Consider the following 14,884-nt stretch of genomic DNA (forward strand, 5'->3'; position numbering starts at 1 on the left):
TGTGTAAAAACTGGAAAACTATCATACAGTGTTAATACATAAGTTATAAAAGTATATGCATAGTGATGTAATCACCCTTATGATTGTGGATGTAGGGTGGAAAGAATGCTTTAGCTGCGTCTGTAACATACTACTTTAATGTTTAAAAACTGAAATATACATGGCAAAATATTGCTATCCACTAAACCTAAGTACAAGGTCGTAAGTCTGTTATAATTGCTTCTATACTTTCCTGTATCTTTGAAATATTTTATAAGTGAAAAGAAATGGACAGTACAATTTACATTCACAAACGTTATAATTTTGTGAGACACCTAGTGAGCTCTGTACGAAATAGAGGAAGCAGTAAAAGATAGAATTCCTACTTGAAGAGTCTTCCTTAACCTAGTAAGATGCAGGAGGAGGAAGGAGTGGGGTTATATCTGATTTCACGAGTCTCTGTGCCCCCACGAGCCTTGGGGAGAACTGCCTGAGGTACTTCACTTCAGCGTTTATGCGGAGGTTCTATTGTTAACAGGAAGAAATGGCTCTTGAAAGAAAAAGCAGTCAGACCAAGGGTCCTGTTTTGAATCAAGGGACCATGACTATTTCTCACCTGAAACCTTGAATTTAGAACAAGCAGGATGGATAACAAGAAAGAGTGAGCATGCTGGTGTTATCCAAAGCTGCTAATTGTGAGACTTGCGGTTATGGCCTCAGAGTCAGCTCTGCCAACGTGTTAGAGATCCCAGGCCCTATCGAGAGGTTAGAGACTCCATCCAGACACTGGGCCCGTAAAAGACACGGGGTGGGGGGCGTAATATACTAAATATTACTGAGAAATCTCAGCAAACACTTGTGTATTTCCTGGCTGACTGTCTTAGTAACCGCATACTAATTATGGATTGATCTGTGTTTTTTCAGTGCAAGCTTATTATCATTTTAATATTATTTAAAATAAAATCAAGTATAGAGTTTATCTGCCTCTCCAGAAGTTCTCCACAATTTGTCCAGAAAGTATATTTCAAAATATACACATGGCTGATTTTTTTGTTTTTTGAGTTCTGTTTTAGATTGTCTCCTGTACATAATTGTTTTACTAACATTAGCGTGTCTTTTAATTTATAAAATTTAAACTACCAAGGAGTGAATGAATGTCCAATAGAAAAAATGATGTTTCCAAAATGAAATCATTTTTAAGAGGAAGCAGTCATAAAAATGAGATCCCTGTTTGGTCTGCACACGTTAATTATTACTCAAAATGTTTTTAAAGTTTTTCTAATTAGTTGGTTCATGTTTAGAAATTGAGATTATTTCACATAAAAATGTGGATTCCCAGCTTCTCTCAGAAAATTGGAAGATCTAGCAAATCAGCTGAAGCTAAATTGCCACTACCCCTTGTAGAAATGACTTAGGCTGTCCAATTTGCACCTTGAGCTATGACATTCTTTTACACAAATTTCTGGCATTTAGGGGCCTCCGTTACTGGTACTCGTGAATGTGTGTAAAATACAGTTTATAACATACTTTATTCAAATGTGTTGTGAAGAAATTTAGTGAATACATTTCTAATTCAATGTTTAATGGTTGCTTTGTGCCCTCTGACTTATTTAACCTATAGCTTGTGCACTCAACAACTTTAACATTATAAACAGCATCGCAGTAAACCTCCTTGTACATGTGTTTGTAGAAGATGTCCAGGTGTTTCCTTGGGGCAAATTCCTGGAATTTGAATTGTTGGCGTAGAGCACATGCATGATTTAACAGCTTTTAATGTGCAGTTTTAAAACAATTTTCAGAGCGTTGGTGCTATTTTGAACTCAGCAGTAGGGCACAGGAATTGACTTCTTCCCCTGAACTTTGCCAACACAAGATGTATGGTTTGTTTACTCTTCTCCATTTTGGTGGGGAAAACATTGTCCTATTAATTGTAGTTTCTGTTACTTAAGGAGAAGGTAATTAACCCATTGTTGTCGTCTGTCGCATATGTTTTTCTCATTTTGTTCACCTCCAATTTGTGTGTCTATTTCCCTGTGCTAAACTTTTTGAGTGGTCTTTCATTGGTTCTCTAGTGTTGAGCATGAAAGATTCCAACTGTTTTCTTTTGGTGTTTTGTGCTCACATTTTTTAGTGTTTAAATCTTTAATCCTGGAAACTCATAGGATATATAGAGATTTTTCTCTCCTAACTCCCTCCTAAATTGTTGGCACAGCATTTATTGAATCAGCAGAGAAAATTTTTTTTTTTTCTTTTGAAGATTGCCACCTGAGCTAACAACTGTTGCCAATCTTTTTTTTTCTCCCCCCCGTGCTTTTTCTCCCCCAGGCCCCTAGTACATAGTTGTATATTTTAGTTGTGCGTCCTCCTAGTTGTGGCATGTGGGACGCTACCTTGACGTGACCTGATGAGCGGTGCCATGTCTACGCCCAGGATCCGAACTAGCAAAACCCTGGGCCACCGAAGCAGAGTGCGTGAACTTAACCACTTGGCCACGGGGCCGTCCCCCAGAAAATTTTTTAAATCAAATAAATACCAAGAAAACTTAATTCGATACAAATTCTTCCACTTTGAATATAATGTCATGCATTTTTATAAAAAGAGACACAGCAGTGAATGTAAACTCATAAAATAGACCTAATGGGCTGTCCTCTTTCTTTCTATTAGTGGTGTCAAAGAAAAAGGACTGGTGTTACCTCTTTTCTCTCTAGAATATCGCGATCGTTACGATTCAGACCGGTATCGGGACGGGTATCGGGACAGCTACCGCGACGGCCCACGCCGGGATATGGATCGGTACGGGGGCCGGGATCGCTACGACGACCGGGGCAGCAGAGACTACGACAGAGGTCATTGTAGACACCGCTCAGTTATTAATTGTTCTCTTGCAAGAAGTCCTTTGTTGCCTTTTTTTTAATTTATCTCCAGTCTGATGGTCACAATTTGGGATATATTTACAGGCTATGATTCCAGGATAGGCAGTGGCAGAAGAGCATTTGGTAGTGGGTACCGTAGGGATGATGACTACAGAGGAGGCGGGGACCGCTATGAAGACAGATACGACAGACGAGACGATCGGTCATGGAGCTCCAGAGATGATTACTCTCGGGATGATTATAGGCGTGATGATAGAGGTAATCTTTTCTTCTTTTCTTTTTTTTTCCCTCTCGATGCAGACCACTGGAGACACTTGATTGGAAAATTTTCTGTTAGGTTTCAAACCCCTTAAGTGGGCACAAATAGAAATTACACATTGTAAAGGATGCAGCAGGGCATAGTAGAAAGAGCAGTGGATAAGAATGACATAGTGAGGGGCCGGCCTCGTGACCACGTGGTTAAGTTCACATTCTTTGCTTCAGCGGCCTGGGCTTCACCGGTTCTGATCCTGGGTGTAGACCTACACACTGCTCGTCAAGCTATGCTGTGGCAGCGTCCCACAGAGAGGAACTAGAATGACTGAGAACTAGGATATACAGCTATATACTGTGGCTGTGGGGGAAGGGGAAAAAAAGAGGAATATTGGCAACAGACCTTAATTTAGGGCCAATCTTCCTCACCAGGGGAAAAGAGAATGACATAATGGAAACAAAGCAAAGTCTAATGGTTCTAACCTGCCTTAGCATGTAGATTTTTCAGTTAAAGTTAGTTGAATAAACAAAAGAAAAAAGCTTTACTAAACATTCTTAGGATGTGATCTATTTTAGTAAATTACACTTAAAATAGGCAGTTTTAGCCCCATTTTTCAAGTGAAGGAATGAGATTCAAATGTAGTCTCATGGCCAGTAATTGGCACTGTGGGGTTAAAAACCAAGTGTTGCTAATTTCGGTGCCATTTTATGCATTGTGAGATGTCAGTGCACCTATTCTAAAAGTAATCCCCTAAGATTACAACACTTATATAAAACATGGTGTTAGAGATCTGACCTTTTAAAAAATATTAACACATGGCCACCGTTTGTGTCCTTACTTTAGTAATGTCATTAACAAAGTAAGGCGTCTGGCCCAGAATTTTTCCCTTTATTTTTAGACAGCAAGCTTAGCCTTTTAACGTGCCTGTAAGCCCTCAGTTTGTCCTATGTGCTTTATATACAAGTGTCATTTAATCCCAAGAATTCTCTGGTATAGGTACAGTTGTCATCTCCCCTTCACTAGTGAGGACAGTGAGGCTCAGGTGCCGCCCTCAAGTCCTCCTTGACTCTTGACCCTTTCCTCTCTCACCCTTCCTTGCCTTCTCCAGGGGCTACACACCTGGCTCTCTTCCTGGTGATCTTAGCCCCTACTCTTTCTAAGATCTGCCCCCATGTCCAGAGTCACTGCCACTACCTTCCTTCAGACTTCATTGCTACACCCACATTACTCACAGATTTCCCTGCCTCACTCCATTCTTCCCCCTGGCCCAGGCTGTCTTTCTGGAACACAGTCTAATTAGATAATTCTCCTTTTAAGAACATTCCTAGCGGCTGGCCCCATGGCTGAATGGTTACGTTCATGTGCTTTGCTGCAGCGGCCCAGGGTTTCACCGGTTCGAATCCTGGGCGTGGACATGGCACCGCTCACCAGGCCATGCTGAGGTGGCGTCCCACATGCCACAGCGAGAAGGACCCACAACTAAGATAGACAACTATGTACCGGGGGGCTTATGGGGAGTAAAAAGGAAAGAAGATTTTTAGAAACATTCCTAGGAGCCAGCCTGGTGGCGCAGCGGTTAAGTTCGCATGTTCTGCATCTTGGCGGCCCAAGGTTCACCGGTTCAGATCCCGGGTGCAGACATGGCACTGCTTGGCAAAAGCCATGCTGTGGTAGGCGTCCCACGTATAAAGTAGAGGAAGATGGACATGGATGTTAGCTCAGGGCCAGTCTTCCTCAGCAAAAAGAGGAGGACTGGCAGTAGTTAGCTCAGGGCTAATCTTCCTCAAAAAAAAAATTCCTAGTCTCTCCATGGCCTAAAAGATATGCGTGTGTCTGTACCTCTAACACACAAGCCTTCACTGTTCTGACTCCAGCTCACCTCTCAGTGTTGTCTCCCCTCACTTCCTCATCTGCCCTGTTAGGTGCAGGCTCAGCTCTCAGTGTGACCCCTTTAAAGCCTTCACAGGCTGCCCCAAACACAGTCTCGGTCTGGTAACTTCCACATAGAGAAGTCTGTTTGGTGTAACTTACATACTGTATTTTTACTGTGACCCTCCCGCTAAATTGGGCTCCTTGCAGGCAGGAACTAAAAACTGCTCAACATCATCTTCCTGGCGTTAGCACGTTATCTGAAATTTGGGTGCTCAGATTATTTGTTGAGTAGGTAAATGAGATGATCAGAGGAGGAAGAACGGGACAGGGTGTCCCATAGTGGGAGGAGGAGTAGAGTTTCTTCGGTGATAGAGTTTGTAGTCTTCGGCCCACCGGATGTCAGCTGTGTGACTTAAATGAGTTATCCTTTCTGACCGTCAGTTTTACCCTATAAAAGTGAAAGTAGGGCCAGCCCAGTGGTGCAGCGGTTGAGTGCGCACATTCCACTTCAGTGGCCCGGGGTTCAAGGGTTCGGATCCTGGGTGTGGACATGGCACCGCTCAGCAAGCCATGCTGTGGCAGGCGTCCCACATATAGAGAAAGATGGGCACGGATGTTAGTTCAGGGCCAGTCTTCCTCAGCAAAAAGAGGAGGATTGGCAGCAGATGTTAGCTCAGGCCTAATCTTCTTCAAGAGGGGGAGGGGGAATGAAAGTAATGGTCATGTCAGAAAGTTACACAGATTAAAACCGTATCTTGGAAGTAACGTAAACTGCCAACTTTAATGCCCTTATAGAAAATTGAAATCTTGGCAAACAATACCCTCTTTGCAGATGCGTACATATGTGGTAAAAGTATAAAGAAATGCATGGAAATGATAAATACCAGATTCAGCCTACTGGTTATGAGAAGACTGCACAGCTAGGCCTGTCCTCAGGGGAACAATACTCAGGAGGCTTCAGTGGGTTGTGTAGCATTTTATTACTTAAGCCAGGTGGTTGGTACACCTAGACTCCTATGTTTTTGTATGTCTGAAATATTTAGGATAAACACTGGTTTTGAGAAATAAAATTTTCTTGAAACTCAGGTTTATCTTGACATTTCTGACAACTTGGATCCAGGAAGAAATCTGACTCCCTTAGAATTTACATTCAGATGTTCAGTGTTGCATGTTCTGCCCTGTGAATCCCCCTCAGATTTGTATTACACACAGAGACCAGAGTACAAGAACTGCTCTTCCCTACCCTGTTGTTACGAGCTCTTAACCTCCTGAAGCAATCCACCTTCCACAACACAGTTTTGAACAAGATACTTTAATCTAGTAGTTGATCATAATTGAAAATTTCTTCCCTGGTAATAGTAATCATGGTAAGTTATTAATTTACCATTTTCATTTTTGCCATTTTTAGTCTTTCCTTCGGTCCGGTAGTGAATGGATGTGGTAGTGGAAAGGTGAATTGACTTGGTTGTTTAAGCCACCAATTTTCTTTTTAATTTTTTTTTTGACTTTTCCTTTTTTCTCCCAAAGCCCCTCGGGTACATAGTTGTGGATTTTTAGGTATGGGTCCTTCTAGTTGTAAGCCACTGGTTTTCTAATGAGCTCCCTGCTTACCTTCTCCGCTGGGTAGGCTAGGCCTGTAATCTGAATCCTCTGAAGCATTTCATAAGAGCTGTCTGGGAATCTGGCTTCCAGCCATCAGCTTGTGATGATTTTGAAAACTGTTACTTAGAGTTGTATTTAACTTAGGTCCCCCCCAAAGACCCAAACTGAATCTAAAGCCTCGGAGTACTCCTAAGGAAGATGATTCCTCCGCCAGCACCTCCCAGTCCAGTCGAGCAGCCTCTATCTTTGGAGGGGCAAAGCCTGTTGACACAGCTGCTAGAGAACGAGAAGTGGAAGAGCGGCTACAGAAGGAGCAGGAGAAACTGCAGCGTCAGCTGGATGAGCCGAAACTAGAACGACGGCCTCGGGAGAGGTGAGGGCATCTTCACTGACGCCTTCCCATCTCACATCCGGCAGTTCTTCGTGAGGCAGTGCATCCCCAGGGGCACTTGGGTGGTTGGCATGGATGTCACTGCTGTCCCTTACTAGCATGTAGTGTGCTCAGGCCCCGGCTCCTGGGGGGTCTGCAGTAGTGTATGATGTCATCTGTCCCTCACAGTTTTTGAAAGTCCTAGGCTTAACCCACAACAAGTAGAAATTGTGGTATTTTAATACAGGAGACAGCAGATTATGGCCTGTTCTGTTTTTATAAAGAAAGTTTATCTGGCTCTTTAAGAAAAAGTTTGCAAAACCCCGCTTTAGTATATAGAGTAAAGCCCCACCACGGTGAAGTGAGTGGATTTACCTTTCTCCAAATTACTGGGGATGGAGGAGAGAGAGAACGTTTTCACTTAAATTAAGTGCAGGCTGTAAATTATTCTCCATTTGTCTTTACTTGTCTGTATGTTGGTTATTTTATCTAAATGTTATTTCAGGGTAGTAAAGTAGTCATTACAAAAGTGTTTATTATTAAAAGGCGGCATTGGATCTAATAGGGTAAATAACAGTGTTCTGAAAAACTAGGCCTAGTTTTGAATGACTTGCAGAATTGTGTTACCAGTAAGGGAGGGCTGTGTTGTAGATCATGTAGGGGAATATTCTTGGCCCCACCTGATGCTTGCTGAAGTATTTAGAAGATTCTTGACCCCACCTGATGCTTGCTGAAGTATTTAGAATATTCTTGACCCCACCTGATGCTTGCTGAAGTATTTAGAGCCAAAGTGTCTTAAGGTGTGCAGCTTGCAAATGGTTTGAGGAAGAGACAGACCAGACAGATGCACACACTCACCCACAGGTAAAACAAGCGTGATAAAATAGTAATTAGTAAATGATGGTTCTTGAGGGATCAGCACAGGTGCAAGGTGGCCTTCATTGCGCTGGACATTAATGTATTTTGTTCAATTTCTCTTCTGCAGACACCCAAGCTGGCGAAGTGAAGAAACTCAGGAACGGGAACGGTCGAGGACAGGAAGTGAGTCATCACAGACTGGGCCCTCAGCCCCATCTGGCAGAAGTAAGTCAGACCAGGGTGGGTATCATATTCCTGCCATTTTCTGTAACTTACCCATAAGCAAATTACGCGGAGGCTTCAGGATCCTGAATTCCGTCTTGGACTCTTGATTTGGGTGAACACAGACGGATTGAATTTCACATCTCCTGCTCCGAAACACCTAAGAAATGGGCACCAGAAGAGACTAAACTGATCTGTTTATCTTCCACTGAGGAGTGTACTCGACTGTTGGATTGTCTCTTCGTTTTATGACATCTCAGTTTTGCTTGTTCAGAACAGTCATAGTCCTGTAGCTCTCTGTGAGCTGCTCCCAGGGCCAGCCTTTTTTTATGTCAAATATGACCAGAGCAGTGTTTTTGAGCGAAGACACTCTGGTCGTGATTGAATTTACTGATGGTCGCAAGCACAGTTAGTGTCTCAGAAACTGGTTCTGTGGTAACACCTCCCTTCCCTTATTGTGAGCCACTGTTTTTTAGGTTTCTTCTCCCGCCTCTAAGTTGATTTGTACTTGAGCATTTCAAAACATGGCTCAAGGCTGAGGTAATATGGAAATTCATCCAAGTGTTATAGAAGTCTTCTGGAAGTTACTCATACTTTACCAGCCTCTTGGTAGCACATGTGCCACTTTTTGTAGCCAGGTAGGAGAGTGATAGCTGGGTTGACTTGTGTATCTGCTTCTGAGGAACGTACACTTAACGATGTAGAAAGAATCTGACAGAACAAGTTCCTTTTAAGGAGACATTTAGTGCCCTTTTTTAAAAAAAAGCCTATGTTCTGTTTTTCATAAATGTATTAATATGAGTGTATCCTGTTTTGTTACTGTGTGTGTGTGTTGAGCTGCTAAGTTGAAGTTGATTGATGGTTCCCGGAGTTTGAGATCTCATCATAGGTCCCCTTAACACACACACACACACGTGTTATTCTCCAAATACAGACATTGTAACACAGAGAATGTAGACAGGCTATAATGCTAAAATAGAGAATACCTACTCATTCCTAGGAAAGATGGGATGGCTATCCTTGGAGAGTGGTTATTTTTCCTATTTCTCTTGGACCAGTAAAACATTTTCTCAAAATGACATTAGGAAACCACTGGTTTAGGGCGAATTTCATCTGTTGGGAGCCAAATTAGGGTCTATATTTAAGACTAATGGTGGGAAGCAGTAAACTGAGATGTGGACCATTTTGCACTCTGTTGGGATGCTAATGGAAGGCCGTACAATAAGCCTTTTTTCCTGGATGATTTGACCTTCCCACTCTGACTTTACAGATGCACGAAGGAGAGAGAGTGAGAAGTCTCTAGAAAATGAAACACTCAATAAGGAGGAAGACTGTCACTCTCCAACTTCTAAGCCTCCCAAACCTGAACAGCCTCTAAAGGTAATGCCAGCCCCTCCGCCAAAGGAGAATGCTTGGGTGAAGCGAAGTTCCAACCCTCCTGCACGATCTCAGAGTTCAGACACAGAGCAGCAGTCCCCGACAAGGTGAGTCCGCTTGGAAACAGCAGTTGGCCAGCTGTGGGAACTGAGGTGCTGCGGCATCATGATGGAGAGTGCCAGACAGGGAGTTGCCCTGATACCGCATCTGAGAAGTTGTGCTGCTTTCCCTGTCTTAGTTCAATTCAGCGGTGTGCTGGAGCTGGCTCACAAGAGCCAAATGTTCAGTTTTCTGGAGTTTTGATAGCTGGTTGATGTCACTTTGGTGACTCAAAATCTACAGACACTGTAAATCAGAACCCGTCGTTGCCACATTTTGACACTGTGGCCTTGGGGTCACTTACTTTAGGATCCTCACTTGTAAATAGAGAATAATATTACCTCGTGTGACTGTGGCGATTCTGAAGGACATACCATTTAGTGAGTGTTCAGTTCATTGCTTTCGTCGTCGTCTCCCATATTTTAATGTTAAGTCTGCATCTTGGCTTCTCTGTAAAGCTTAACACTGCACTTGGACGATGCTTGTAAGCTTCCGTGATGAGCTGATGAGTGTGATTACGTTTTCCTTCTAGTGGTGGAGGGAAAGGAATTCCGGCTCAACCATCTGAGGAGGGACCAGCAAGGAAAGGTGAGACCAAAAGGGAAATAGGTTTTTCACCTAGTAGAGACCTGGATTAAAAGCCTATAGAGGAATCGGTAAATAGCGAACTTCGGTGTATTTTGCACCTGTTTTTGTGTTAAAGGTTCTTAGAGTATCTGCCTTTTCTTGCCAGTAGAGGGCAGGAGTGGTCTCTTTTGAGCAAGCATGGAGCCCTGCCCTTTCCTGGTAGAACATTTCTTTGAAAGGGGAAAAAAAAGAATCGGAAGGAAATGAACATGTGAGATCCAGATTAGAAATGTCACCATCTGCAAGGCCAAGGTCACTACACAGCGTCATAGTCCTTATTTCCAGTTTGCTTTTCATGGTGGTGTAAACCCACAGTGGAACTTTTTAGTGGGTCTGGAGTGTGTGTGATGTAGAGGACGTGGGAAGAAGGACTTAGGAAGGAAGTCTGGGCTGGGGTGAGGTTTCGTTTCTTTCGGTGTACGCGGGCACACTTTTCTCCGGCTTGAGGGAAACCCAGGAGGGAGCGGGGTTATTTCCTTGCCTTCAGTTTATTTTTGGTTTCTGCTCGAGCAGATGAAAGTAAAGTAGACGGGGTGAGTGTCCCAAAAGGCCAAAGTGGGAGCTCCAGCCGTGGTCCAGGAGACGGAGGGAGCAGAGACCACTGGAAGGAGTCAGATAGGTATGTGTGCTCTCGCTCGTCATTTGTAATCCTTCATTGACACTAGGTCCATGTCTCTTTGTAATTGAAGTTCTCAGCTCTCTAAGCATTGCCAGACCTCCTCCTGTGAACAAAGTGAAGTCAACCAACATAGGTGGTTAGGATTCTGAGAATCTAGAAATAATAAAATGTCCAGGTAGCAAGGCCTGTTGACTGGAGGTGCTTGTTCAGTGCCTCGCAACTGCTTGTGGGTGTTGGAAGAGTCCTTCCCTAAAGATGTGGTTTTGTGCTCACATCTCTGCAGGAAAGATGGCAAAAAGGATCAAGACTCCCGATCTGCACCTGAGCCAAAGAAACCCGAAGAAAATCCAGCCTCCGTAAGTGTCAAAGGCTGCTCTCACCTTGTCTGCCGCTGAACTGCTCTGTGTCTGGGGCTTCCCAGAGTGGCTGGAAACAAGGCACCGCTGCTTGTGTGACACAGTGAAAGAAACGTGTTTGAGTAGCCACCTTTCACTGTTCTCATCCCTTCTCCAGATGAAAGGTGGAGTCTGACTCCGCTCGGAACGCATGGGCCTCTGGAGCCTTGCCCCTGTTTCCCAGAGTCTTGGTTTCCTGTTTCTTGGGTTTTGATGTGAGAATTCAAGGTCTGGGTTACTTATCAATCTTGTCTGTTACAGAAGTTCAGTTCTGCAAGCAAGTATGCTGCTCTCTCCATTGACGGTGAAGACGAAAACGAGGGAGAAGACTACACTGAGTAGACCTTGACATCCTGTGCTTTCTCCTAGTCTCTCTCCACCCAGGAATTCGAGAGCAAATCAAATCAAACCTCTGTCCAGACAAGACAAAATAAAACTCACCATCTCCTGGAGACCTTTCTTAACTTTTTTTTTTTTTTAAACACAAAATGAAATTCTTTTGCATGCTGCTGCAGCCTTTAAAGTATTGAACTAATTGGAGAATCGCCATGTAGCCAGAGAGAAAGACGTCCAGCTTTTAACGGAAAAGTGGTGCATTTTTATGACACTCGCAGTGGCCTGTGATTAGTGCCCAGGGGCCTCCGTTTAGCAAAATGGCGACAGTGATGCAACGTCTGGAACCTGGTCGGGCGGTGGGGCAGGTATAAGGAAGAGTGAGATTTCTACCTTTTAATTCTAATTACCCTATTGTGGCATATATGAATTCTCAAAACCTTATCTGAATAAATTTCCCATCCTTGGAAAGGTAGGTTTAGTCTCGAGTTGTTTCAGTCTCCAGGAGGCTGCCAGCCCCTCCTCTTATTTAATTCTGAGTTACTGGAGCCAGCCTAGAGGGAATTCCTTGTTTTTTACCCCCCAGGGGGGTAGCTGGGCATGAGTCTATGGGCCACTAAAGAATGGGACTGCTTGGTGACCAAAATAAGTGGGAAAATCGTGGTTTGAAAAGAAGCTTTGGGGAGGTGATGAATTATTTTGCACGAGTAATAGGGAAAATGGTCTGACCACCAGTGACATGGATGGTTACTTCCTGGAGCAGGAAGTACTTAGGGGTCATGGGAATTCCCGAGTCTTTCATGTGTCCTCATTTTGCCCTTTCCTACATACTGTCCTTTCTGAAAGTTCAGATACATCCACATTCTGGTGAAATCTTGAAGCTTTAAAAATTTAGACTTTTGTCGTTATCTTACGTTCCTCATGGTACTCTTTCCTGCTACTTCCCCAGAAACAGCTATTTGAGTCACATAGCTGACCTCCGCAGATATTCTGTATCCGCCCCTGGAAGCTGTCAAATGAGGAATCACTGCTTTTCTCAAGCGAATCTTGGCTCCTTCCTGTCTTTTGAGTCTCTCTCCTTCCCTCTATCCATTCCCGCTCCTGCTTCTTTACCCCTTTTACACCTCAGAAAACTAGAATTAGTGGTCCTAGGGGAAGAGTGAGGGTGGATAAATAGGGACAGTTAAATTGGGAGCCTTTCTTACAACCTTGATTGGGGTTATTGTTTGGGGTGTTTTGGGGTTTTTTTTACAAGTTCTCTCCTCTCCACTGAAATCCCACACCAGTGTTTGGATTTATGTGGCCTAGACCTGTGTGTGTGTTTTGGTTTTTTTTTAGCTTCCCTTGAGAGAATAAGTGATAATGGAGAGAGCTGTGTAACAAGATCCAGGTTTCTCTTGCAACACAGTAGCTTGCCTGCTGGGATGCACACCTTTGCTGCCAGCTCTGGATGTATCCTTGTGGGCACATTGTGCCTGCAGGGCAGTGACACCTTGGTCTTTTGTTTGCAAGCCCTCCTCCGGTCAGTCCTAGGTTAGACCCTGTCCAGCCGCGCGGGGCTGTTGGTGTTTGAGTGCTGCAGCAGTGGGCAGAATGAATCATTTACCCAGTGGACATAAAAGACATACCAAGCGAAGTAACTTTAAATAAATGGCTTGGATTGGCCTAGTAGCTAGGAAGTGACTTTTAGAGATGCCCAAGGTTGAAAGGGTTTTTTTAAGCCATTTGCTGTAGATGATGAAAAGGTAGGGTTTGCCCTCTTCATGTCTACTCCTTCCAAATAGTTGTATCAAGAAATCTTTTTTCCCTACTCCCTACCCTGCTCCCGTTACAACAGAATTGGGGATTTACGTCCCACTCCTCAATACGTGTAAAGTTTGTACAAAAATATCTTCTATGAAAATGATTTGTAATCTGTAGACAATACCTGGGAGATGTCTTGAGATGTAAAATCCCATCCTTTGGGTTGTGGGATTTTTTGTTTTCTCCAAATAAATCTGATCTTTAAAGTTCATTTTCATGCTCAAATTCTTTGAAAGTGCGCTCCACGCCCCAACTGCTTTTCATTGGACTTCCCATCAGCAGTCTGCTGCCCCATCTCAGGTCCCCCAGGCAGTAGGACTGTTCTGTGCCAGGTACAGGGCACGGAGTCACAGGGGAATCTGTTTTTAGGGCCAAGCACTGGGGTCTGCATCAGCTCCCCTCCAGCATCTGTGCTCAGTGCTAGCCTTGGATGCCGTTGAGCGAGCTTGCAGCCCATTTCCTCTCCTGGTTACTGGGATGAAATGGGGGCGCGGGCTAAATCCGTGTGTTGAGGCAGTGCCTCGAGGGCCCCCGCCCTCCAGTAGTGCAGGGAGGCGCTGCTGCTTCTGCCGCCGCCACCGCTGCCACCTCCTGGCTACACCACACAAGCCGGGCAGAGCTGCGGTTGACAAGCTGCTGTGGGTCACAGTTGAGGCCACTTTTCTCTTAATCATTGCTCAGACTTAGTGGGAATTTTCCAAACAGCTAGGGACAGACTGTTCATTGTTGCAAGACAGGAAAGAGGTTAGGACCGGTGGCAGAGAATCCTAAAGTTCACAAGGGGGTGGGGCATAGAAAGCCCAGGAAACCAGTCGACAATCTGGGGGACTTGAGCCAAGGGGAAGGGGGAGGAGATAGGAAGGGAGATGGGAGCCTGGTTGCACAAGCGGCTCTCCTGGGCCAACCGCAGCAGCTGCTCTTGTAGTTTCCTGCCAGCATACTGATCTCCAAGGTTGAGGGATGGGGCTCAGTGCTGTGATGATTCGAAAGCCTGCCCGCCTGGGCCTAGGGAGGGAGGCAAAGGCCCCGGCCAGCAGCGCTCGCTCACTGCAGCTCCACCACAGGAACTAGCCTCACTCCTGTTCTCCAAGCCTTCGTGTCGAGCCCCTCCTCTCGCCATGCAGTACTGAGATCTGGGCAAATGGTGACGGAATGAGGGAGGACAAAGGTGGAAAAGGCTAACTGGAAAGTTGGGCACAGAAAGGGTAAGGAAGAAGGGACTCCCTGCACTGTGCCCCGAGAGGCTGCTCTAAGTTCAAGGGAAAGGGAGGCGCTGGTAGGATGTGTGCACCCTCTCAGAAGCCCAAGTGCAGAAATGGATCCCAGGACTAGTCGTCCCTGACTGTCACCCCACTGTGAACCTTGAGCTGCCAGATGGATGTAGGCCTGGCATCCTACTTTACAAGGGTCAACTTTACGCTGTTTGGCTCCCGTGTGTCTTCTAGTGCAGATAGCCTCGCTTCCCCTAAACAGAATCAAGCATTAGGCTCGCATCCCAAGGCCCTGAGGCTCCCAGTGAGTGCTGAGGGCGTCACCTCGGCTGCTAAGCTTGCTCGCAGCATCTGGTTTCTCAGGAAGTGGGAGAGCTACACATCTGCTCCT

At 44.8% G+C, this 14,884-nt stretch overlaps 1 protein-coding gene across 2 annotated transcripts in view; it reads left to right on the forward strand.

Annotated features, from left to right (window-relative positions):
* Positions 1-13,493, forward strand: part of EIF4B (eukaryotic translation initiation factor 4B) — a 29,513-nt gene extending 16,020 nt beyond the window's left edge. The window contains exons 7-15 of one of the 2 annotated variants that reach the window (XM_014847491.3): positions 2,688-2,825; positions 2,937-3,110; positions 6,724-6,952; positions 7,935-8,047; positions 9,300-9,513; positions 10,038-10,093; positions 10,646-10,751; positions 11,035-11,107; positions 11,408-13,493. In XM_014847491.3, coding sequence (XP_014702977.1) covers positions 2,688-2,825; positions 2,937-3,110; positions 6,724-6,952; positions 7,935-8,047; positions 9,300-9,513; positions 10,038-10,093; positions 10,646-10,751; positions 11,035-11,107; positions 11,408-11,488 — 1,184 coding nt within the window. In that variant the 3' untranslated portion in view covers positions 11,489-13,493. The remainder of the gene's footprint in view (positions 1-2,687; positions 2,826-2,936; positions 3,111-6,723; positions 6,953-7,934; positions 8,048-9,299; positions 9,514-10,037; positions 10,094-10,645; positions 10,752-11,034; positions 11,108-11,407) is intronic. The other variant, XM_014847492.3, reaches the window with a different exon arrangement.
* Positions 13,494-14,884: the final 1,391 nt, after the last annotated feature.

This window comes from Equus asinus, chromosome 22, assembly GCF_041296235.1.
Source record: "Equus asinus isolate D_3611 breed Donkey chromosome 22, EquAss-T2T_v2, whole genome shotgun sequence".
Lineage (NCBI taxonomy): Eukaryota > Metazoa > Chordata > Mammalia > Perissodactyla > Equidae > Equus > Equus asinus.